This window comes from Dendrobates tinctorius, unplaced genomic scaffold, assembly GCF_039654945.1.
Source record: "Dendrobates tinctorius isolate UK_male_01 unplaced genomic scaffold, ASM3965494v1 ptg000145l, whole genome shotgun sequence".
Classification (NCBI taxonomy): domain Eukaryota; kingdom Metazoa; phylum Chordata; class Amphibia; order Anura; family Dendrobatidae; genus Dendrobates; species Dendrobates tinctorius.
In genome coordinates this window covers 3,123,217-3,149,148 of record NW_027361812.1, presented here as the reverse complement: position 1 = coordinate 3,149,148, position 25,932 = coordinate 3,123,217, and the positions used below count along the sequence as shown (strand labels likewise).

The 25,932-nt window shown below is 46.5% G+C and overlaps 1 protein-coding gene across 1 annotated transcript in view; it reads left to right on the top strand.

Moving 5' to 3' along the window:
- Positions 1-6,902: 6,902 nt before the first annotated feature.
- GPD1 (glycerol-3-phosphate dehydrogenase 1) overlaps positions 6,903-25,932 on the top strand; it is a 62,884-nt gene continuing 43,854 nt past the window's right edge. Inside the window, exons 1-2 of the mRNA XM_073546127.1 lie at positions 6,903-7,057; positions 17,502-17,679. Of these exons, the coding sequence (XP_073402228.1) occupies positions 7,020-7,057; positions 17,502-17,679 (216 nt within the window). The 5' untranslated portion in view covers positions 6,903-7,019. The remainder of the gene's footprint in view (positions 7,058-17,501; positions 17,680-25,932) is intronic.

Here is a 25,932-nt window from a genome sequence, read left to right as displayed (position 1 = left end):
TTTTTCAGGGTTTTGTGCGTGATTGCAGACAGTATGTTTTCTATCCTGTCCTGTCTAGACAGCTTGGGCCCCACCATTTGCTCAGTCTGTTCTCTGCCTGTGTTTGTGTCTCATCTTGTCTCACCGACAATATATGTTTGTTGGCTGTATATTCCTTTGGGGATCTGCTCTGGGGCAGTTTAGATTTCACCTTGCTGTCCTTAGGCTTAGTTAGTTCTCCGGCTGTGACAAAGCATCTAGGGCATCGTAGGAACGCTCCACGGCTACTGCTAGTTGTGTGGATAGGATCAGGGGTCTGCAATCTGCTTATTTACCAACCTCTCTGATCTTCTGGTGGCTTAGCCTGTTCCTGCCATCCTCCTTGGTTACCCATTCATAACACCACATATTACCACCACATAGTGACCGAATAATACCACATACAAGGAACAAATGCCACCACACCATGACCAGACCACATATTCCCACCCCATAGTGACCTAATAATACCACATAGAAGGACAAATACCACCACACCATGACCAGACTATACATTACCCCCACATAGTGACCGAACAATACCACATACTATGAACAATTATCACCACACCATGACCAAACCACATATTATCACCACATAGTGACTGAATAATACCATACTGTGACGCAACAGCATTTAATCTTAATTATCCATATGTCTATTTTCAGTAGGCCAGAATACTTCTGCTATTATCTTCATGTTGACTTTTGAATTTGTGTTTTTCTTTGGTTGGTCAAGAAACACAGACTATTGTTTGTAGGAGCCTTGATATTGACTTTTGAGTTGGTTTGTTGTAACTTATTGTTTGTTATCTTGGATGATAGAGACATAGGGTAATTGAACAATAGATGTTGGCTAATATGTTGATTACTTATTGTATAAGTCGAGCTAGCTTGTTGACCTGCAAAAGAGAGTAGGACGAACAGATTGATTAAAATAATCAAACATTGAGAATTAAACTCATACCACCTTCATGACTTGTGGATGATGACCTGAACCACAGAAGTGGGTATAGAAAGAAATTTTCTATCCTTCTGAGAGGATCAGAGACTCCTTGCAAAACCATAGCCAGGAACACTCTACAGGACAGCAGCCAGGACATCATGGCTCCGTCACGAGGGAAATCGATTTGACATTCTACAAGATACCAGCTTAGGGGACCACGGTCCCGGATGAAAGAATGCAAATCAGCTCCATTGACTGCCATTCTGTTTTACCCTCACCCTGTGTTGTCTGAGTAGTATTATGCTCACGGAAAAAGGAGAGTGGGTGTTCAGTGGGATTAGCCCTGTCCATGCGGTCTCGGGCTAGTGATCTCAGGCATCTACTGCCCCCCCATGTCTCCACACACATACAAGGGAGAAATACCGCCATCCCATAACCAGACCACATATTATCAGCCCATAGTGATTGAATACTGCAATACTGATCATTAATAAAAAACACAATGTTAGTAACCCCAATATTACCATCAGTGCTATTATACTCAGTTGCTCTTTGTATAGTGTACCGGTAATACAGCGATCATTGGTGACATTATACACAGGAGCTATGTATATAGTGTCAGTGTACATGTAATACAGTGATCACTGGTGACATTATACACAGGAACTCTGTATATAGTGTCAGTGTACATGTAATACAGTGATCACCGGTTACATTATACACAGGAAATCTGTATATAGTGTCAGCGTACAGGTAATACAGGGATCACCAGTGACATTATACACAGGAACTCTGTATATAGTGTCAGTGTACAGGTAATAGAGATCACCAGTGACATTATACACAGGAGCTCTGTATATAGTGTCAGTGTACAGGTAATAGAGTGATCACCAGTGACATTATACACATGAGATCTGTATATAGTATCAGTGTATAGGGAATACATGGAAGACCAGTGTCATTATACACAGGAGCTCTGTATATACTGTCAGTGTACAGGTAATACAGGGATCACCAGTTATATTATACACAGGAACCATGTATATAGTGTCAGTGTACAGGTAATAGAGTGATCACCAATGACATTATACATAGGAGCTCTGTATATAGTGTCAATGTACAGGTAATACAGGGATCACCAGTGATATTATACACAGGAGCTCTGTATATAGTTTCAGTGTACAGGTGATACAGTAATCACCAATGACATTATACACAGGAGCTCCGTATATAGTGTACAGATAATACAGTGACACCCCCCCCCATACTGGGCCATTTCCTGCAATAATGTCCTCCATCTTGACCCCTTTTATGTAATAATGTCTCTCATCCTGGTCCCCTACTACAAAAACTTTCTATAAGCTTGTTTTTATGTCTTTTTGCATGGTGACCTTCAGTAATTTTGTGGTACATATAACTTTTTAATCTTTAACTTTTTCATTTTTTTTCTCAGAAAGCAGCAAAAACAGAAAGCAGCAATTATTTTTTTTTAACAGTGTTCTCTGCATAAGATAACAAATCTTTGAATTTTTATCATATAGGCCACTTTTTTGCTATTGGATGTTATGTATATTTTTTGTACACTGATAACATTTTCCAAGAATAAAAGACTTTAAAATAGAAAGTGATTTTTTTTTTACTTGGAATTTTTTTACATTTTTGTGACTTCTAATTTCTTGATTGCTTAGGGCCCCGTCACACTTAGCGATATTGCTAGCAATATCGCAATAACGTCACTGGTTTTGTGACGCAGCAGCGATATTGCTAGCAATATCGCTATGTGTGATACTTACCTCCGACCGGCTCTCTCGCTGATCGCGCGAGAACGGCCTGGGCCGTTTCTCGTCGTCCGCTTCCTACTGGGCTTCCTGCTGTGGAGACGAGCAACGCGTGAACGCGGGCGGGAGGACGTCAGGATCGCCGCGTCTGACAGGTAAGTAGCGACCGCCGACCGCTGCTACGTCGCTGGTGAGATCTGCCTGTGTGGCAGCTCACTAGCGACCATTTAGCGATGCACCAGCGATCCTGACCGGGTCATATCGTTGTCGGAATCGCTGGTGCATCACTAAGTGTGACAGTACCTTTAGATCAGGGGCGCTCAATCTTTTTTGGTCTGAGGGACACATTGGGACAGTCGGTTCATTCTAGAGGGCCGCAAGAAAACTTAAAAGGGTAATATCGTCTGAGACAAAATTGTATGCCATAAATGCCTGATAAACGGTAGTACAGACAGTGGGACCTGCAGCAAGGCAGTAATTGGGGTCCATTTACCCAGTTATCATTTAGGCTAGAAGAAATCAATGTGTGAATGTAGCTTTAGCCATTGTAAACTTAAAGGGGTATTCCCATCTCCAAGATTCTATCCCAATATGTAATAGGTGTAAAAAAAATATATATATATCTTAGCAAATATCTCAAATTAGAATTATAGTATAGTTTTTCTGATTCGCTATATCCCTTTCATCAGGTGCAGGGCACTGCAGGACCTTAGGTATCCTTGTTTACGACCACTGAAATAGTGACAGCTAGTTGTTAATGGTTGTAACCATGGATACCTAAGGTCCTGCAATGCCTGCACATGAAGAATGGGACACATAGCGAGTCAGAAAAACTATACTGCATTTCTAAATGGAGATATTTGCTAATATTCTTATTACACCTGCTACGTATTGGGAGAGGATGTTGGAGCCACAAGCCTTGACGGTCACCTGTAAAACACATATAAATTTTTCTTGAGTTACAAAGAAGTCACTCCATTCTCCTAAAATATATGGGGGACACAGACATGACTTTGCCACCCTGCTATTCTTTATGTATACAATACACTACATACAAACAGCCGCACACCGGCAGGCATGATGATTGGGGACCCCAAAGAATGGCAGGTGGGCCCCGAACTGCAGGTTGCTCACCACTGGCTTAATTATATGCTGAAATACTTTTGTCATAATAACCATAAGTAATGTGGGGGCGCCGCTGGGGTGATGTACCCCCCACTTTGTCTAACAAGTATTCAAAAGTTGGGATCAGGGTTATCTCTGATCCTGGGGGTAAGATCAGGATGTCAACTGTATAAATAATACTGCTAGCAACTGTAAATGATGCGGATACATAGAGCTATGTGAAAGACAATGAATTTACAAATCTACACTGTGATCTAATTCCTCACCCCACTAATTTGCTTAGTTTAAAGGGAATCGGCCACCTCATTTTTGCCCTATAAGTGTTAGAATCGGTTCAGTTTGTGACTATCCGCCATTTTCTTGTAGTGTTCTGGCTGATGGTCTTTTTCCCTGGTGCTGGGTTTGTCTTGGTTCAGCTGATTGTATCATCCTTTATTAACCTGCACCTGTCTTCCATTCCTTGCTGGACAACAGTGTTAATCGGCTTGAAGTCTGGCTTGGAGCCTTGCTTTGCCTCCTGTGTGTTTAGTGCAGTTCTGGGACCTCTGGTTCTGGTAGTCTTAGTTTCTGTTTTCAGTTTGTTTCCGCAGCCTTCTCTTTGTTTTCTATTAGGAGGTGACCCGTTTATGTACCCAGTCCTTAGATCTTTCAGGGACCCCCTTTCCCCTATCTATAGGTCTTTGCTTGAGATTAACCTAGGATCGTCGGCAGGTCTATTCACAAGGAATGGGGCGCCCACTCCAGCGTAGGGTGTCAGCCTAGTCGCAATGCAGGGTCAGTTTTCCCCCCTCCTGCGCTAGTCCTGTGCTGCAGAACCGTAACAATAAGCTGCGGCCACCACCATCAGGGGCTTATCTACAGCATTCTGTAATGCTGTAAATAAGCCCCCAATGTATCCTGAAAGATAAGAAAAACGAGTTAGATTATACTCACCCGGGGGTCCGGTCCGGCACCTCCCATCTTCTAGAGATGACATCCTCCCTTCTTCTGCTGCGCAGGTGTACTGCTCTGCTCTGTGTGAGTACTGCAGTGCGCAGGCGCCAGGAAAGGTCAGAGAGGTCCGGCGCCTGCGCACTGCAGTACTTTACCCTCAATAGGGATATAGAATGCCTGCGCAGGAGCCGCTGCAGAAGTAAGGAAGAGGATGTTATCGCTAGAAGATGGGAGGCACCGGACCATGACACCCACTGCACCGGACCGCGCCCCCCCCCCCCGGTGAGTATAATCTAACTCGTTTTTCTTAGCTTTCAGGTTACATCGGGGACTGTACAGCATTACAGAATGCTGTAGATAAGCCCCTGATGGCGGTGGCCGCAGCTTATAGGCCAAAAATGAGGTGACAGATTCCCTTTAAGGCTGTGTCCACAAATGAGTTTTTGATGCTGCATATTTTCGCTTTGTCAAAAATCTTATAGTTCCAGCAAAGTGGATGGTATTTTCCTTTTTTTTTTTTAGCTGTGTGTAAACCTGCCTGCGATGCGTCTTTGGAATCTGCAACTTGTCAATTTGTTATACAGGAACATGGTCTGATCATACCATAGCTCCTGGGCAGGGGACAAAGCAAAAGAGAGGATACAGACTGGACAGCGCGGCCTGCGGGATCACAGCTGATTCTTTTTGTGAGGTAAAACGTTGCTGAAAAACAATATTTAGAATTGAGAGTCCTCAGTGGTTGATACCTTTTAATGGCTAACTGAAAAGATGGTAACACATTGCAAGCTTTCCAGACTACTCAGGTCTCTTCATCAGGCTAGACTAATACAAAATCTGAAGTCACATATTTATGCACAATACAGCCTAGAAAAAATGCAATAGATAAGACAAGTGACGTGAAGCAGAACTATCAATATGGGAGAGAGAGAAACATAAATATTGGAGCAGTTCATAGATAAGGAGTGAAAGTTTTATTGCCCTCTGATGGGGTCTCGTTCTGTGTTGTGATGCCTCCACAATGTCTGAAGAGAAAATTCCTTAATTGATGTAAAAATACATAACTCTATGTGACACATTCATTCCTGCACTGAGTGTGTGGAAAGTTTCCATATATTTGTACTCCGAGATTCTTCTCTCTCTTTGAGACTTGAAGTTACCTTTTAATGCAAGTAATTTAATGTCCATCATGTTATGACCAGTGTAGGGATCCACTCTGGTAGGTAATGGCAGGGCTGCAGTAATGAGGCAACACACAGGCTTAAAGTCCAATCTCTGGTTTAATGTCACGTTGCAAACAGCAGGTCAAGAGAAAGTAAGGAAAAACATAAATATACTCCAGCTTGGAGAACCACTGGTCCCAGACTCACCCCTTGACTTTGTTTCCTGAGAGTTAATTGAATGAAAGTGTTAATGAGCTCCAGTGACCACACTGACTCTGCTCCTGCACTGACAGTCTGAATCCAGCACTGACAGCCCAGCTCCTATACCAGGCTCCTGTAGTGACAGACGGGCTCCTGCACTGACAGCCCGACCCCGGTAGTGACAGCCCGGCTCCTGCACTGACAGCCCGACCCCGGTAGTGACAGCCCGGCTCCTGCACTGACAGCCCGACCCCGGTAGTGACAGCCCGGCTCCTGCACTGACAGCCCGACCCCGGTAGTGACAGCCCGGCTCCTGCACTGACAGCCCGGCTCCTGCACTGACAGCCCGACCCCGGTAGTGACAGCCCGGCTCCTGCACTGACAGCCCGGCTCCTGCACTGACAGCCCGACCCCGGTAGTGACAGCTCGGCTCCTGCACTGACAGCCCGACCCCGGTAGTGACAGCCCGACCCCGGTAGTGACAGCCCGGCTCCTGCACTGACAGCCCGGCTCCTGCACTGACAGCCCGACCCCGGTAGTGACAGCCCGGCTCCTGCACTGGCAGCCCGGCCCCGGTAGTGACAGCCCGGCTCCTGCACTGGCAGCCCGGCCCCGGTAGTGACAGCCCGGCTCCTGCACTGGCAGCCCGGCTCTTGCCAGTCGCATATTTTGGCGCTGCACTGACTAGTTGGGCAAGGACTGAGCGCTCAGCCAATCAGCGACCGGGGGCGGGGCCGGGCTTGCACCAAACTGACAGCTCAGGTTAAATGCCAGGAGTTTGGAGCTGGTGAGAGCGCGGAGGGCGCAGAGCTGTCTACAGCCGGGAGAGCGGCACTCTGCACTGCGGGCACAGCAGACATGGCACTGAAAGTTTGCATCGTTGGCTCTGGCAATTGGTTAGTATGTGCACGTGATCTGTGTGATCGGTACATGTCGCTTCTGTCTGGTGTAAGAGACTGAGTGTCCCCAGGATCCGCTGCAGCTGCTGTGCCCCATACAGCATGTGACACTGGCGAGCTGACACACAGGCCTTTGTTTCTTGCTCACTGAGCAGCAGGAGGACATGATCTCCCCGCGATAATCTAGTTTACAGGCTGTAGATGGTCATATATTGTATGTGGCCTGTGGGGCGCGGAGAACCAAGAACGCTGCAATGTAGCTTAAAGGACACAGAACCTGGCAGACATGGGGATGAGGGATTTGCAAATTCGATGCTGATTCCCCCAGTACTTCCTGGCACTAATACCAACTACTGGTATAACTACCTACCGTTCACAGGCGAGTGCTCGTGGCCAACATTGCCGCCCACCATTGCGTGCTCGTGGCCAACATTGCCGCCCACCATTGCGTGCTCGTGGCCAACATTGCTGCCCACCATTGCGTGCTCGTGGCCAACATTGCCGCCCACCATTGCGTGCTCGTGGCCAACATTGCCGCCCACCATTGCGTGCTCGTGGCCAACATTGCTGCCCACCATTGCGTGCTCGTGGCCAACATTGCTGCCCACCATTGCGTGCTCGTGGCCAACATTGCCGCCCACCATTGCGTGCTCGTGGCCAACATTGCCGCCCACCATTGCGTGCTCGTGGCCAACATTGCTGCCCACCATTGCGTGCTCGTGGCCAACATTGCCGCCCACCATTGCGTGCTCGTGGCCAACATTGCCGCCCACCATTGCGTGCTCGTGGCCAACATTGCTGCCCACCATTGCGTGCTCGTGGCCAACATTGCCGCCCACCATTGCGTGCTCGTGGCCAACATTGCCGCCCACCATTGCGTGCTCGTGGCCAACATTGCCGCCCACCATTGCGTGCTCGTGGCCAACATTGCCGCCCACCATTGCGTGCTCGTGGCCAACATTGCCGCCCACCATTGCGTGCTCGTGGCCAACATTGCTGCCCACCATTGCGTGCTCGTGGCCAACATTGCTGCCCACCATTGCGTGCTCGTGGCCAACATTGCCGCCCACCATTGCGTGCTCGTGGCCAACATTGCCGCCCACCATTGAGTGCTCGTGGCCAACATTGCCGCCCACCATTGAGTGCTCGTGGCCAACATTGCCGCCCACCATTGAGTGCTCGTGGCCAACATTGCCGCCCCACCATTGAGTGCTCGTGGCCAACATTGCCGCCCACCATTGCGTGCTCGTGGCCAACATTGCTGCCCACCATTGCGTGCTCGTGGCCAACATTGCTGCCCACCATTGCGTGCTCGTGGCCAACATTGCCGCCCACCATTGAGTGCTCGTGGCCAACATTGCCGCCCCACCATTGCGTGCTCGTGGCCAACATTGCCGCCCACCATTGCGTGCTCGTGGCCAACATTGCCGCCCCACCATTGAGTGCTCGTGGCCAACATTGCCGCCCCACCATTGAGTGCTCGTGGCCAACATTGCCGCCCCACCATTGAGTGCTCGTGGCCAACATTGCCGCCCCACCATTGAGCGCTCGTGGCCAACATTGCCACTTCCCAGTCAAGTGCTCGTGGCCAACATTGACGACTCTCAGGCGAGTGCTCGTGGCCAACATTGACGACCCTCAGGCGAGTGCTCGTGGCCAACATTGACGACCCTCGGGCGAGTGCTCGTGGCCAACATTGTCTTCTTAAAGTCCTTCATGTTGCTTACACTAGAGATCTGCTGAAGTTTACTCTCTGGGGCTGACTGTTATCTGCAGGGAATCTTGTGTGCTCATGACACAACCTCTGCACTATGGCCTATGTGCTGAAGAGCAAATTCCACTTAAAGGCCTCTCCTTACACTACGGTGAGGAGCTGCAGGGAACCTACTGAGCTTAAAAAACAAAACCTGCAGGGTTGTGTTTGTTTTTATGGGGGAAATGAAGCAAGACTCAATGTTCTGCAATTCTCAGAAGTTTGGGCTCTTTGTAGATCCTTGTTCTCTGGCCTGACGTGGCCCTTGATGAGTCTTTGGCTCCAGAACTGTGTCTATAGACCGAGTTCACTGCTGGACCTCAGCCTGCAGATAGTCAGGGCAGAGCTCGCTCTGTAAAGGGGGTTTTACACTAAGCGATATCGCTAGCAATATCGCTAAAACGTCACTGGTTTTGTGACGTTATAGCGATATTGCTAGCGATATCGCTATGTGTGATACTTACCAGCGACCGGCTCCTCCGCTGTCCATCGCTGATCGCGCGAGAATGTCCGGCTCCATTTCTCGTCGGGCGCTTCCTGCTGAGACTTCCTGCTGTGACGACGAGCGACGCTGGACGCGGGCGGGAGGACGTCAGGATCGCTGTGTGTGAATGGTAAGTATCGTGCGCTGCGTCGCTGCTGCATCGCTGTGAGATCTTTCTGTATGAAAGCTCACTAGCGATCATTTAGCGATGCACCAGCGATCCTGACCGGGTGGGATCGCTGGTCGGATCGCTGGTGCATCGCTAAATGTAAAAGGGCCTTAAGTCTAGACGACTTCTGCTGTACATGTTACTGTGTGATATCTGGAAGTGCGACTTCTGTGGGATTGGATTCTGCTGAGCGATGCATTGTGCATTTCGGCCTGTAAATCACTAGACTCCATGCACTATGTACAGAGGAGATGGGGAAGGATCTACAGTTAGGTCCATATATATTTGGACAGAGAAAACATTTTTCTAATTTTGGTTCTAGACATTACCACAATTAATTTTAAACAAAACAATTCAGATGCAGTTGAAGTTCAGACTTTCAGCTTTCATTTGAGGGTATCCACATTAAAATTGGATGAAGGGTTTAGGAGTTTCAGCTCCTTAACATGTGCCACCCTGTTTTTAAAGGGACCAAAAGTAATTGGACAATTGACTCCAAGGCTATTTCATGGACAGGTGTGGGCAATCCCTTCGTTATGTCATTCTCAATTAAGTAGATAAAAGGCCTGGAGTTGATTTGAGGGGTGGTGCTTGCATTTGGAAGGTTTTGCTGTGAAGGAAATAACGGTCAAAGGAGCTCTCCATGCAGGTGAAACAAGCCATCCTTAAGCTGCAAAAACCCATTCGAGAAATTGCTACAACATTAGGAGTGGCAAAATCTACAGTTTGGTACTTCCTGAGAAAGAAAGCACTGGTGAATTCATCAATGTAAAAAGACCTGGGTGCCCACGGAAGACAACAGTGGTGGATGATCGCAGAATAATCTCCATGGTGAAGAGAAACCCCTTAACAGCCAACCAAGTGAACAACACTCTCCAGGAGGAAGGCGTATCAATATCCAAATCTACCATAAAGAGAAGACTGCATGAAAGTAAATACAGAGGGTTCACTGCACAGTGCAAGCCACTCATAAGCATCAAGAATCAAAAGGCTAGACTGGACTTTGCTAAGAAACATCTAAAAAAGCCAGCACAGTTCTGGAAGAACATTCTTTGGACTGATGAAACCAAGATCAACCTCTACCAGAATGATGGAAAGAGAAAAGTATGGCAAAGGCGAGGTACAGCTCATGATCCAAAGCATACCACATCATCTGTAAAACATGGCGGAGGCAGTGTGATGGCTTGGGCATGCATGGCTGCCAGTGGCACTGGGTCACTAGTGTTTATTGATGTGACACAGGACAGAAGCAGCCGAATGAATTCTGAGGTATTCAGAGCCATACTGTGTGCTCAGATCCAGCCAAATGCAGCCAAACTGATTGGTCGTCGCTTCATACTACAGATGGACGATGACTCAAAACATAAAGCCAAAGCAACCCAGAAGTTTATTAAAGCAAAGAAGTGGAATATTCTTGAATGGTCAAGTCAGTCACCTGATCTCAACCCAATTGAGCATGCATTTCACTTGTTAAAGACTAAACTTCAGACAGAAAGGCCCACAAACAAACAGCAACTGAAAACCACCGCAGTGAAGGCCTGGCAGAGCATCAAAAAGGAGGAAACACAGCATCTGGTGATGTCCATGAGTTCAAGACTTCAGGCAGTCATTGCCAACAAAGGGTTTTCAACCATCAACCAAGTACTAGAAATGAACATTTGATTTACAATTATTTAATCTGTCCAATTACTTTTGGTCCCTTTAAAAACAGGGTGGCACATGTTAAGGAGCTGAAACTCCTAAACCCTTCATCCAATTTTAATGTGGATACCCTCAAATGAAAGCTGAAAGCCTGAACTTCAACTGCATCTGAATTGTGTTGTTTAAAATTCATTGTGGTAATGTCTAGAACCAAAATTAGAAAAATGTTGTCTCTGTCCAAATATATATGGACCTCACTGTATATTTCTCACCCCACCTCATCCTGATGTATGGAGGACTCATACCCGGTCTTTGAGTTTGTCACTCCCAATTGTCTGTTGTACAATATTTGAATTCATCTTTTTTGCAGAAGGAGTCACGGTGCCTTCATGAATGGCATCAGTCTTCTGTCCCTGCTGGGCAGAAGCGATCAGGTGACCGGAGCACTGTGCCCTCTCCTCCTCATGTCAGAGCCTTTACACTCAGGGCAAAAGTTCAGCCCTGTATCCTAATATCCTGGTCAAGGCAAGGTTGCATCCCCAAGCCCTCGGCACCTATGGCCACGTAGCGGTCTATGTAATGCCAGGGGGCAGCTGATTGCCTGTAGGATTCAGAATGTGTAAATATAAATTGCAGGAAATGACGGGAACATAGACTGCCCGATGATGATATATTGAAAATTAACTGGCTAGTGTGGAATTGATCACCTGAGAGCAGCATGATGTAGGGGCAGAGACTTTTATTCCAGCAATGTGTCACTGGGCTGCTTACTGCAATTTTAATAAAATAACCGCTTTATCTGTGTGATATCTAACAGCTCTCTGAATGTTGAACTCTGTATAACCCCGCCCACACCACTGATTGGTAGCTTTCTGGGTACACTGCATAGGCAGAAAGCTGCCAATTAGTAGTGTGAGTGGGGTTATACAGAGCACATGAATATGGAGAACTACATGGTAGGAGGTCTGCTAGTCCTGTAGTGATAAAATACCTGTTTATCTGCAGGAGATTATCAAAACTACAGGAAACAGCCCAATAAGTGACACATCATTGGAATCAGTGTCTCTGTCTCTACATTATGCTGCTCTCAGAATAGGCGACAAGAATCTACTGACCGATTCCCTTTACGTACATTTCTTTCTTTATCAACTGATTTCTGCTCTTAATTGAGTAGAAGAAAATGTGTTTGCTTCCCCCTCTTTGTGGATAATTGAATTTGCTTCATCCAGTTCTCCAGATGATGGGAGCCTTATAAGGCCGTGTTCACATGGAGTGTAATTGGGTCACTTTTTGGCAGAAAATGACCGTTTCACAGTTCAAGCAAAGTGGATGTGATTTCATGGAAGCTCGTGCGCGCTGCGTGTTCCCAGACATTGTTAAAGGGAACCTGAGAGCTGATAGGCAGCAGGATCAGGCCAAAAAATGGGGAGAAGCTGCATTTATTCTACATGGGAACATGGCTTTTGGGTGGTAACTTGGAGTGAAGATGTGATGAGGTCAATTTTTAGTCTGTTCTAAACTTGATCCAGTGACTGAAATGATAATTTAGTTATTGTCCTAAGGCCTCATTCAGTTGTTCGTACTGGTTGTTTGCACATGTTGTCCATATAGAGCACTGCAAAGTATAGGAGAAGCTTTGGGATTTATCCATCCGTGAAAAACACTTAAAGGCAAAAACGGACCCCCGGACCGAACACCGATGACACCGGTACCGTTTTTTAACGTATGTGTTCAAACACTCAGTAGTACAGTCTGTTACCGTAGCCCATAGGTGAAAAGTTTGGGCACCCCTGCGGTGCTAATAGACCTACAAACCCTCTGCCGCCACCTACGATGTGATTTGGGAATGTCGCTCTACCTGCTAGGAATACGTACAGTGGGGAGAATGGACAGAGACTCTCCCAGAAAGTATCACGCCTGAGGGTGATAACCACGGGTCTGGATAAGATATGGACGGCCTTGAACAGACAGGAGTAGAGAAATTTTAGGAGATATCTGTTAATGGGAGGAATGTGTTTTATGCTTCTGGGGAAAGCTTTGTGTTGTAAAAAAAAGAGAGAAACTCCATTATTGTAGAATATATATTACTTTTCTGTATATGACTAGTATAGCGTAATGCTTGACTGTTGTGGCATTACATCGGATTAGGTCAGAGAGCCATGACGCCCGCTTATAGCACAAAATGTATGACAGATCTGTATGCCGAAGTCTCTCCAGCGCCCTCTAGTGGTGCCCTAGGCTGCCAGAATGTCATCTTTTTAAAGGGTTCATCAGACAGAGCAATAAGTAAAAATACCCTACGCGTTTGCTCGCATGCTGCGTTTTACAGTACGAGCAAAGTGAGTGAGGTTTCTGCTATCTCCTGCACATTCTGCTTATTTTATCCTTTGAACCCTCATAAATCTGCAGCGTGTCCATTCTTTTAGCTGTTTGAACCCATTTAAATAAATGGGGGGAAAAATGCATAAAAAGTGCATATTTTACAGAGCGTGTGTTAGGGCTGGCGTAACGCACCAAATAATAAAATAATAGTAAGGTGCGTTTACAGCCCGGGGTCCACCATGCAAGGGTGGTAAACTGCTGCTTAGCAATGGCGGATTTATATAGCGGTATACAATAGGTCACACGCAGGTTAACGTCACCCGGTGTGAACAGGAGCGAACTCTGTTACGTCACAGAGCTGCAATGCCGTGGAACATAAATGCCGGAGCCTGTTAAAATACATAGCACTCGGCAAGAGAGCGCTCAGTATATGGTCACAGAACTCAGCCCCAAGGACATGAGGTCTGAGTCCCTCTAGACCTACTGAGCATGCGGCGTCGCACCTGCGGACGCCTCTAATTGACGCTGACCACCGAGGAGTGCAGACTATGTGCACCGTGGTGTACAGACAAAGCCACCGGTGAATGCTGATGCCAGTCTCTGACTCGGCCTCTACCTGGACCTCAGCCTGGGCGCTAGCAGGCTAGGCTACACAACACATGAGTACCAAGGGTAGGGGTTTCATAATGAGTCATTCACCAGAGACATGCATACAACACTCCACATGGTCTAATCTTTCTCTATATTAGCGCATGGCCGAGCGACCATGCAAACCTTTTATAGCAGCGTCCTTCCGGGACCTTCCTGATGGTCCAATCCGAGCTGGAGAAGGACCTGAGCATGTGACCTCCGATCTCCAATGAGAGATCGTCCCACGGGTATGCTCAGTGGACCGAAAGGAGGACTTAGTCCCTGGAGTAGCTCGCTGCTGACCAGCATGCATTGCTATAGCTGGACCAGAGGTGGCAGCAGCAACTAAACCCACAGTGCTAGTCTGAGCAGAGAGCCTGGATCGACGAGTCTGCTGAGCAGCCTCCTCTGCGGCCGGAGAGGAATGGGAGACTGCCGAATGCAAGGTTCGGGATTCCGGCTGTACAGGAACCCGACACTTAACAGCGTGTCTCCTGCCAACACAGAAAAATCTGGAGCTGTCGACGCTCTCTTGCTCTTGTGTTCGCACCCTCTCCGGGTGGCTCATCCCTTGTTTGAAAAACATTGTGTACACAATATCCCGTCGGCCTCATCCTGGGACTCCATTAATTGTGGAGCCAGTGTGTGCCGGGATTATAAAACATATTATAATATCAGTGTGAAGTCCCTGGCTGCCGCCTATCTCAGCCGATGTGCCAATACATTTATACTGTACATCAATGCTGCCGGAGCTTAATTGAGTGGGAATAATAGTAGCGGACTAATTGCCACCTCTGTAGTCAGCCACCTCGGCTGGGATTTTAGATAAGTGCACTCAATCGATTTATCATTTATATCAGACAGCATGTAATATTGTCTTTGTGTAGATTATTCACCTTGACGACAGCATACAGGCGCTCCTCGCCAGTACAGGTGCCCTGGGGTGAGCGTGCATCCGGTCGGATACCTTCATAGATCAGCAGACCTGCTTATGACACCTCTCCCTGTGAAACATCACCTGTGAATATTATTTGCATTGACGGATGGCCATATAGTGAGGAGTGAAGTAACAGTATGCGTCTACTTAGCTTATGTAGCCTCTTGTTGGTCCTGGAGGGGTGTTTGGTCTGAACGGTCGTCCAACATTGATGCTATGCAGCCCATAGATTGGTTGCAATGGTGCACTCACTTGCCTGTTTTTGTATTTCCCATAAACTTTATTGAATACTGATCACTTATTTCCTACTGTGTATTTGCCTTTGGACGCAGATCATTGTATGAAATATACAGGGTGGCCCAAAGGTAGGTGTTCTGATGCAGAGTCACTATTCGCGGGCAAGCCATGAGACAGGGTAGCCAAGAGGTCCGGGGTCAGATACCAAGAAGGTTCATCATAAACAGATGAGTAAGACAAGGGCATAGTCAGATCACAGTCCGAGATTAGAATTCCAGGAAGATAGCAGATCAAGATAAAGGGGCTAGGCAAACGGATGATCAAAAGCAAGGTCCAAGGTCAGGCAGCAAAAGATCAGAAACGGAGCACTGGGAAACAGGGCGCGCACACATCACTGAGCTAAAGCTACACTGACAGCCAGGTAATCGCCCACAAAGGAAGAAACGTGGAGCAGACCAGCACACCCTGGCCATTATTTGCAGCTGGACTGTCACTCACAATACTGACAACTCAGCATGAGCCTGATTCTATAGGGTGGCTGAGCCGTCAACTCACTGTGGTCGGGACATAGCGAGTCGTGGAATCCTGACAGGCATAAAATTGAATTCATAAGATTTCATGTGTACACATATACACTGACACATATCAAAATGACCAGTGGCATAATTAGTCTAATGGACTCCAATGTAAAATTTGGACCTAGGCAGCCACTGCATGCTGGTCAAATGTATGTGCCCTTGCAGCGTTCTACATCTTAGAAAGACATATGTGTTCACCCTCTATGTGATGGTGTCCTCCATCCTGGCAGCTTCTTGTAACAATGCCTCCAGTCCTGGAACCTTTCCTGGTATAATGTCCCCCATGCTGGGACCCTTCCTGGTATTATGTCCCCAGTCCTGGAACCCTTTCCTGGCATAATGTCCCCAGTCCTGGGACCCTTTCCTGGCATAATGTCCCCAGTCCTGGAACCCTTTCCTGGCATAATGACCCCAGTCCTGGGACCCTTTCCTGGCATAATGTCCCCAGTCCTGGGACCCTTTCCTGGCATAATGTCCCCAGTCCTGGAACCCTTTCCTGGCATAATGACCCCAGTCCTGGGACCCTTTCCTGGCATAATGACCCCAGTCCTGGGACCCTTTCCTGGTATAATGACCCCAGTCCTGGGACCCTTTCCTGGTATAATGACCCTAGTCCTGGGACCCTTTCCTGGTATAATGACCCTAGTCCTGGGACCCTTTCCTGGTATAATGACCGTAGTCCTGGGACCCTTTCCTGGTATAATGACCCCAGTCCTGGGACCCTTTCCTGGTATAATGACCCCAGTCCTGGAACCCTTTCCTGGTATAATAACCCCAGTCCTGGAACCCTTTCCTGGTATAATGTCCCCCATGCTGGGACACTTCCTGGTATAATGACCCCAGTCCTGGAACCCTTTCCTGGTATAATGTCTCCAGTCCTGGAACCTTTCCTGGTATAATGTCCCCCATGCTGGGACTTTTCCTGGTATAATGTCCCCCATGCTGGGACCCTTTCCTGGTATAATGACCCCAGTCCTGGAACCCTTTCCTGGTATAATGTCCCCAATCCTGGGACCCTTTCCTGGTATAATGACCCCAGTCCAGGAACCCTTTCCTGGCATAATGTCCCCAGTCCTGGAACCTTTCTTGGTATAATGTCCCTCATGCTGGGACCCTTTCCTGGTATAATGTCCCCAGTCCTGGAACCCTTTCCTGGTATAATGACCCCAGTCCGGGAACCCTTTCCTGGCATAATGTCCCCAGTCCTGGAACCTTTCCTAGTATAATGTCCCTCATGCTGGGACCCTTCCTGGTATAATTTTTTTTTCTCCCATTTTAGATGGAAGTTTACAGCTGGAAGTAAATACTGGTGTAATGGGGTCTTATCGATATATTAAGCTATAAATATGCATTACTTATTATCTTTATAATTGACTTGCTTTTACAATTTTTCAGTAAAAAATGTTGGCTGTCTGTGATTTGAATTCAGGTTGGCAAAAATGACCTTCCCAGTAGCATTGTCTCCAAACGGTCACCTAAGTGTTACAATATATACCGCCTACATGGGCCCAGAACAGAGTGTACGTAGTATAGCGCGACTGTATATACACATGGCACCATGAGGGTGACGGGTTGACCTCAGTTAGTAGATTTTCTCCGTCATCCCGACAGAAGATTTGTGCCCGCAGCTGTAATAATATTTGTTCATTTCTGGTCTTCTGCCTCGCTTACCGTATTCATGTCTGCACAGGGGATCTGCCATCGCGAAGCTCGTCGGGGAGAATGCGGCTCGTCTTCCTCAGTTTGAGAACATAGTGAACATGTGGGTATTTGAGGAGCTAATATCCGGGAAGAAACTGACGGAGATAATCAACACCCAACATGAAAATGTGAAATATCTCCCGGGGCACAAACTTCCAGCCAACGTGGTAAGTATGCTTTTCATTGTTTCTTATTCTTTAGCCTAGACTTGCTCCTCTGTGACTCCAGGGAAAGCAGACTGTAGATTGTGTTTATTATTATCTTTATTTTTTTAATCCTTTTCCACCAACCCCGGTAATAATCTTCTCGTGTGTGTAGTTAGGGGAGGTACTTATCGCTTTGCACAATCTGATGTCTGATTTACGGCATTATTCCTCTTTTATCTGACAGGTGGATTGATAAACTCTTTTGCATGTTACTTTTTGATGAACATTCTGTTTTTCTCTTTTAATACAGTTGCCCATTACACAAAGCACTTTGGTATAAAATTGAACCGGTGTACCTAGAGAAGGCTCAGAATAAAAAATGCTACTGACACTCTGCTCATACTCTGCTGCGAGCAGGAGCCGAGTGGCATTTTACTGTGATCCGACCCTCTCGCATCAAGAGAATCTCCGCACAGGTGAGGAGAAGGAGAGCTTAATCTTTCCATCTTCTCCATTGTCTCTGCGTATATCGGACTGCACTCGGATTACATCTGAGTGCAGTCTGATGCTTTGCACGCACCCATTCACTTGATTAGTTGATAGTCTCGCTACCAATCACGGCAAGCTGCGTTTTTTCTTTTTTAAATGTTATTCAGCATGAGAGAAAATTTGCTGATCTGCTCTGCCTCATTAAAGAACACAGTGGTCAGAGTGCAATTCGAGATTTCCCAACATTGACCTCCGTTTTATACGGCAGCGTGAGCGAGCCCTTCGGGTGAATCTGTCACCAGGTTTTTGCCACCCCATGTTAAAGCAGAATAATGTAAGGACAGAGACTCAGATTCCAGCAATGTGCCACTTACTGGGCTACTTGCTGTCATTTTGATAAAATCACAGTTTTGTGATTTAGTTTGTGGGTTGTGTTTTTTTTTTTTTTCTTTCCACTGACTGAATCTGCAACATGGACTAATTTCTTATGTAAATGGGATGAGACTCACCCATTCAAGTCTATGGGTTGAGCAAACAAATTGGATGCCGCACAGAGCCACAACATGGCACCCGATTTTTACAGATGCATTGCAGTCCTGTAACATTGGAAACTGGAAATGGTTCTGTAAATTATTAAAGGAACATCAAAAAGCATAGCCAAATAAATAAAAGGAACTTTAAAAAAAAAAGAATTGGATGCCATATGGAGACACAGCATAGCAAGCAATTTTTACGGTTACATTGAAGTTTTGTAACATGGGAAGCTGCAAATGGTCCCGTAAATTATAGCTGCTGTGCGGACTACACACTGAGGACATGTGAGAAAAAAATCATCTGAGATTTCTGGATGAAATTCTGAATGATGTGATTTTTTTCTTAACCGCTTGTGTGAACCTATCCTTATTGAAGGCTGCTTGACCCATTCCGTTCCGGTGATTTTACGGGCAGTCTAGGAGCACAGTGTGTGCTGTCCTGAGTTGGGTCGTCTTCACACTTTCGTGTTTCACAATCTGTGTACAGACTGCGATTTTTGGACTGAATGCAGGTGTCCGGATCCAACCTAACTTCAAGGTCCATCAATTGTGGACACGTTAAGCCGAGTCTTGGTTTGTGTTTCTTTTCTTTCGTATCTAATTTAAAAATCTAAAAATGAACATGCATCGCAACAGTCCAGTTCTTTTTCACCTTGGCCCAGGTGAGACGCTTCTGGCGTTGTCTATTGGTCATGAGTGGCTGGACACAAGGAATATGCAGCACTTGCAGCCCATCTCCTGGAGTCCTGGATACATCTGTGTGTGGTGGCTCTTAAAGCAATGACTCCAGCAGCAGTCCATTCCTTGTTAACCCCCCCCCCCCCCCCCATTTTTGAATGACCTTTTCTTAATAATCCTTTCAAGGCTGAGGTTATCCCAGTTGCTTGTGCACCTTTTTCTATCACACTTTTTCCTTCCACTCCACTTTCCATTAATAAACTTGGATACAGCACTCTGGGAACAGCCAGCTTCTTTAGCAATGACCTTTTGTGGCTTACTCTCCTTGTGGAGTGTGTCAATGACTGCCTTCTGGACGTCTGTCGAGTCAGCAGTCTTCCCCATGATTGTGGAGCCTGCTGAAACAGACTAAGGGACCTTTTTAAATGCATAGGAAGGCTTTGCAGGTGTTTTTTGTTAATTATTCTAATTTACGGAGATAATGACTTTTGGGTTTTCATTGGCTGTAAGCCATAATCATCAACATTAGCAGAAATAAACACTTGAAATAGATCACTGTCTGTAATGACTCTGTATAATATGAGTTTCACTTTTTGTATTGAAGAACTGAAATAAATTAGCTTTTTGATGATATTCTAATTTTGTGAGAAGCCCCTGTATCTCCCAGATAATCTGAGCTCATCAATACATGTAATAATATGATGGATGATTGCTGCGCGTCCATGAGGATTAGGTTTTCCTGGAATGAAGGAGTGTAAGGATCTTTTCTCTTTAGATCTGGTGGCTTTGCTTCGTTCCTGGACGTGTGCATTAGTCCAGCGTAAATTGATGCACCTTCCAGTGTATATAATCTTCTCTTTATTCCCAGGCAAGAAGGCATGTCCTGATCAATCATTACATTTCAAGAGAGACTGAGAGATTATCAGCACCAGCACGACCATTTTATTGCTCACTAATGCAGCACAGCCTTTGCCCTCGATACATAAATCCTACTTATCAATCAGAATGCAATGTTCTGCTCGGTTTGACGGAGTGAATGAATGCATGAATGATTGCTAGATCCACAAGTGTTCAGTCATTTGTCTCTCTTCACCTCTCGCGAGGAGACAGACGGCTGTTTATCATGGAGGAAAATCTAGATTGTGATGAGCAGCTCTAGGAAATGTACTTTATTGTATTAGAGCATTTTGTCCACACCGTGCTTCCAGCCCACTGCACTCTTTGAACTTGACCTTGTCTCCAACGAACACTTTCACTCCCTCTAAACAGGAAGTGATTCCCCTGTTATCCCTCTAATAACTCTCTCCCAATGTGGGCTAGTCCCAAATATTAACTACATCCTATCATGTGTAGTAAAAAGTTTAGTGCCTCCCTCCCCAAAGAAAAAATCATGATGCAACTTCTTGAGGTTTTTGCACCAAAAAATATGCAGCAGAACCTGATGCCTGCGTTTTTTGCGCTTGCTAATTGCTTTGTGTGTGAAAATAATCTTTCAAAAACGCTGAAAGAAGTGACATACTGCAGTTTGCAGAAATCTGTTTGTGAGGTTTTTTTTTATTTATTTTTTGGCCTCTCACAAATGCTGCCGCCTGACTTCCATATTTTGTAGTAATATATGAATATACGCCTATTTTTAGTTTAGTGTTTCGCAGCCAGTTCGTCATCGAAGCACAGCATGCTGTAACTGAAGCACGCCCTGATATTGTTTTTCTCCCACAGTCATCTCTGTGGAAAAACATGCATCAAACGCCATTTACAGTGTGCGACAAGGAGGCGCTGTAGAACTAGGAAAAAAGGGATCTAGTTCTTTCCAAATGGTCTTCAGGCTGGCGCCCACGATACGGAACTAGCAGCAAGTTGTCTGCAGCGTACGCTCGCTGTGTCCAAAGCGCTGCCGTCTAATGAATCGGCATGGGTTCACTGAACCGCGTGGATCCACCGCGTCGAATGCTTTCTATGGGTGACATTTCAGTCCGGAAAGACGCGCCGCATAATGAATTGGATGAAATACCTTTTTGGAACAATCTGGTAATCCAGTTTTGAGAGCAGAACAGCAGTATGATGTGGAAATTCTCAGAACTGGACTGAGCAGACATCCGATTTGTACCTTCAAGGGCGATTTTCTATGTTTGCTGATGACTGTCTGATAATCCAGAATATTTGATAATCCAGTAATAAAAAAAAACCCCTTTTGTGCCAAATAAATGTATATGCTTTCTTACTCTACTTGCACAGTATGTTGGCGCCCTGTGTAAGGACTTTCAGGCTGGCATGCTATTGCACGCACTGTCCTGCCTCGGCCAGGATTCTGCCCTGTTCAGGGTGGCTTGCTGACAGCGTGAATCCGTGACACCTGCAGGGGCGTCCTCACCGGCACATCCGTGTGCAGGATGGAAAGTCACAGCATGTTGCACAATTCCTGGTTGGCAGCAAAACAAATTTACAAGCTACTAAGAATTACTTTTCTCCTGGCCATGGTATTGACTATAGACAAAGGAAGCTCCTGGTTCATCAAGACCGGCATTGTGTATCACCGCTGAGCAGAGCGCTGGAGTAAGATCTGCCAAAATCATTAAAGTGGACAGTTTTATTTTGGATTCCATAATCATTTTTTTTTTTTTTTTACTAAAAACTAACAGTCCTTAGTTGCCAACTACCTGCTTGTTCTACCCGGCACTGGCTCAGAGCGGTCATTGACTGCTCCTGCCGGCGATTCAGCTGCTCCACATTCACAGAGCAACTCTTGCTCTGCCGATGTCAAGCTGACAGCCAGCTCCCTGCAGTTAGGCAGTGGGGAGCCATCCGTCAATCAGCATGTCAACCTGACGTCGGCGAAATCCTCTGGATCGCTGGAATAAGCAGTCTGTGACCACTCTGTGCCAGCAGACATCAGCACTGGGCACAACCGGAAGGTAGGTAGCAACTACCTGCCTGTTACTGCTTAGGTCTTGTGCAAAACTTGGTACTCGGGTAAATGTTGTAAGAAGATAATTTTATTGTCTGCAGCACAGGCAAGCCAAAAATAAAATTATCTTCTTACAACATTTACCCGAGTGCCATGTTTTCTACAAGGTTTACTTGGGATCGGATCCCACTTGGGCAGCATCCACAGGAATGCCGGAACCACCTTTTTGTAACGTTTTGTGTGGCCCAAAAGAAAAATGGTGCTACAAAATATCTCAAATGTCAACTTTATTAAATACTAGCTGAAGAGCCTGGCACTGCCCGGGCATAGTAACTAACTACGGTTAGTTATAACAATTTATAATGATTATATATATATATATATATATATATATCCTGAGTGTAGAGCCCCGCCCACTCTGCAAAGCCACATTCACTATAATATCCCACGTCATCCCGTCAGCCAGAGCCACCGGACTACTACCCCTAATATCCCACATCATCCCGTCAGCCAGAGCCACCAGACTACTACCCCTAATATCCTACATCCCGTCAGCCATAGCCACCAGACTACTACCCCTAATATCCCACTTCATCCCGTCAGAGCCACCGGACTACTACCCCTAATATCCCACATCATCCCGTCAGAGACGCCGGACTACTACCCCTAATATCCAACATCATCCCTTCAGCCAGAGCCACCGGACTACTACCCCTAATATCCCACTTCATCCCATCAGAGCCACCGGACTACTACCCCTAATATATGGGTATATGGGAAGGGAGGGGGGATTCATTTCAGTCCTGTGCTCTCTGCTCCTTTCTGGGGGCAGACAATGGCTTGGAGCTTATGTTCCCGGGGATGCTAGATTTCTCCCACCATGGCAGTGTGTTGTGAGCTCATTTTCTCTTTCACCTTTGATGTCCGATGAACTCCCTCTGCTGATGAAAGGAGGTGGTGAAACTGATTTGGATGGGAGAAACCTGTCACCTGAACAGGTGGATTGCGATTGGACATCCGGAATCTCTGAGTGGATATAAGGCAGCCGACGCCCTGTAGGGTTGCTGGTGATTTCTCTGCTCTGAGTTCTGGCCTCCAGTTCAGTTCCTGTCTTCTAAAGCTAAGTTTTGCTCTGTTATTGTTCCATGAGATTTTGTCTGATTTGCTTAGTTTTGTGTTCTGCCAGCCCCGGCTGGGGCTCTGCTGAATTTCCATTTTTGTCCCTGATCGGTTAAATCTCTTTTGCTCTGTCTTCAGAATATATCGGAGTGCTGATATGGGGATTTTGAAGTCTAGTGACTTCAGGGCCTTTTTCCCTATCAGACGTGTTGGGACATTTTTGGTAGGGTTTTTGCGGATTGCAGCCAGCATCTTTTCTGTCCTTTCCTATCTAGTTAGTTGGGCCCCATCGTTTGCTTTGCCTGTCTTTCTGTCTCTGTTTGTGTTTTCATCAGTTTTCACAGACAATACATGTTGGGGGCTGTCTATTGCTTTGGGGTCTGCTCTGGGGCAGTTTAGATTTCCCCTTTCTTTCTTTAGGCTTATTTAGTTCTCCGGCTGTGAAGAGGCGTATAGGACCACCGTAGGAACGCTCCACGGCTACTGTTAGTTGTTGTGAATAGGATCAGGGGTCTGCAATCCGCTAGCTACCAACCTCTCCGGTTTTGCGGCAACCTGATGTCTCACTCCGGTTTCATGTAGAGGTGGACGCTTCTGAGATTGGTGCAGGAGCTGTTTTGTCCCAAAAAGAACCGGTAACATCTAAAATGAATCCCTGTGCTTTCTTTTCCTGAAAGTTCTCCCCATCCGAACGCAACTATGATGTGGGGAATCGGGAACTGTTAGCCATGAAATGGGCATTTGAGGAGTGGAGACATTGGTTGGAGGGAGCTAGACATCAAGTCGTGGTCCTCACTGACCACAAGAATTTGATTTACCTTGAGTCGGCCAAACGTTTGAATCCTAGACAGGCTAGGTGGGCCTTGTTTTTCACACGTTTTGATTTTGTGGTCTCTTTTCTTCTGGGCACTAAGAATGTCAAGGCAGACGCCCTCTCTAGGAGTTACTTTGCTGATTCTCCTATTGTGACCAAGCCTGCTACCATCTTAGGTGAGGGGGTAGTTCTTTCCGCCATCTCGCCCGATTTGAGACGTGCTCTGGAAGAGTTTCAGGAGGACAAACCTGAGCGTTGTCCCATTGGAAAATTGTATGTTCCTGACCAGTGGAGGAAGAGGGTAATGTCTGAAGTTCATTGCTCCGCATTGGCTGGTCATCCAGGTATTTTTGGTACTAGAGATTTGGTGAGTCGTCTTTTTGGTGGCCCACCTTATCTCGTGATGTCAGGAATTTTGTGCAGTCCTGTGGGACTTGCTCCCGGTCTAAACCTTGTTCTCACTCTAGTGGGTTGTTGATGCCTTTGCTGGTGCCCAGGAGGCCATGGACCCATATTTCAATGGATTTTATTTCTGATCTGCCTGTCTCTCAGAGAATGACTGACTTATCTGGGTGATTTGTGATAGATTCTCTAAGATGGTCCATCTTGTACCACTCCCTAAGTTGCCATCTTCCTCAGAGTTGGTGCCCTTGTTTTTGCAACAGGTGGTTCGCTTGCATGGGATTCCTGAGAACATTGTATCTGACAGAGGAGTTCAGTTTGTCTCTAGATTTTGGAGGACTTTTTGTTCCAAGTTGGGAATTCAGTTGTCCTTCTCCTCTGCGTTTCACCCTCAGACCAATGGGCAGACGGAGAGAACAAACCAGACTTTGGAGTCTTATTTGCGATGTTTTATCTCTGCTGATCAGGATGATTGGGTCTCATTTTTGCCCTTTGCCGAATTTGCTTTAAATAATAGAGCTAGTTCTGCCACTTTGATGTCACCTTTTTTTTGTAACTTTGGGTTTCATCCTCGATTCTCTTCAGGGCAGGTGGAGTCTCCTGCCTGCCCAGGTGTTGACACTGTGGTGGAGAGAATGCACCAGATTTGGGACCAAGTGGTGGATAAGTTGTCTCTCTCCCAGGAAAAGGCCCAGCGGTTTTCTAACCGGCATAGGACCATTGGTCCCCGGTTTAAGGTGGGTGATATGGTTTGGTTGTCATCAAAGAATATCTCTATGAAGGTGGCTTCTCCAAAGTTAAAACCTAGATTTATTGGACCTTACAAGATTTTGGAGATTCTTAATCCGGTCTCTTTTCGATTGGCTCTTCCTTTTACATTTAAGATCCATAACGTGTTTCATAAGTCTCTGTTGAAGAGGTTTGTTGAGCCAGTAGTTCCTGTGGTGGCACCTCCTGACCCTGTATTGGTTGAAGGTAATGTGGAATATGAGGTTGAGAAGATACTGGATTCTCGTCTGGCTAGACGGAGACTCCAGTATTTGGTTAAGTGGAAGGGTTATGGCCAGGAGGATAATTCTTGGGTCTCTGCATCTGATATTCATGCCGAAAGATTGGTTCGTGCTTTTCATCGGGCCCATCCTGATCGGTCTGGTAGCGTGGATGAGGGTTCGGTGACCCCTCCTCAAGGGGGAGGTACTGTTGTGAGCTCATTTTCTCGTTCACCTTTGATGTCCGATGAACTCCCTCTGCTGGTGAAAGGAGGTAGTGAAACTGATTTGGATGGGAGAAACCTGTCACCTGAACAGGTGGATTGCGATTGGACATCCAGAATC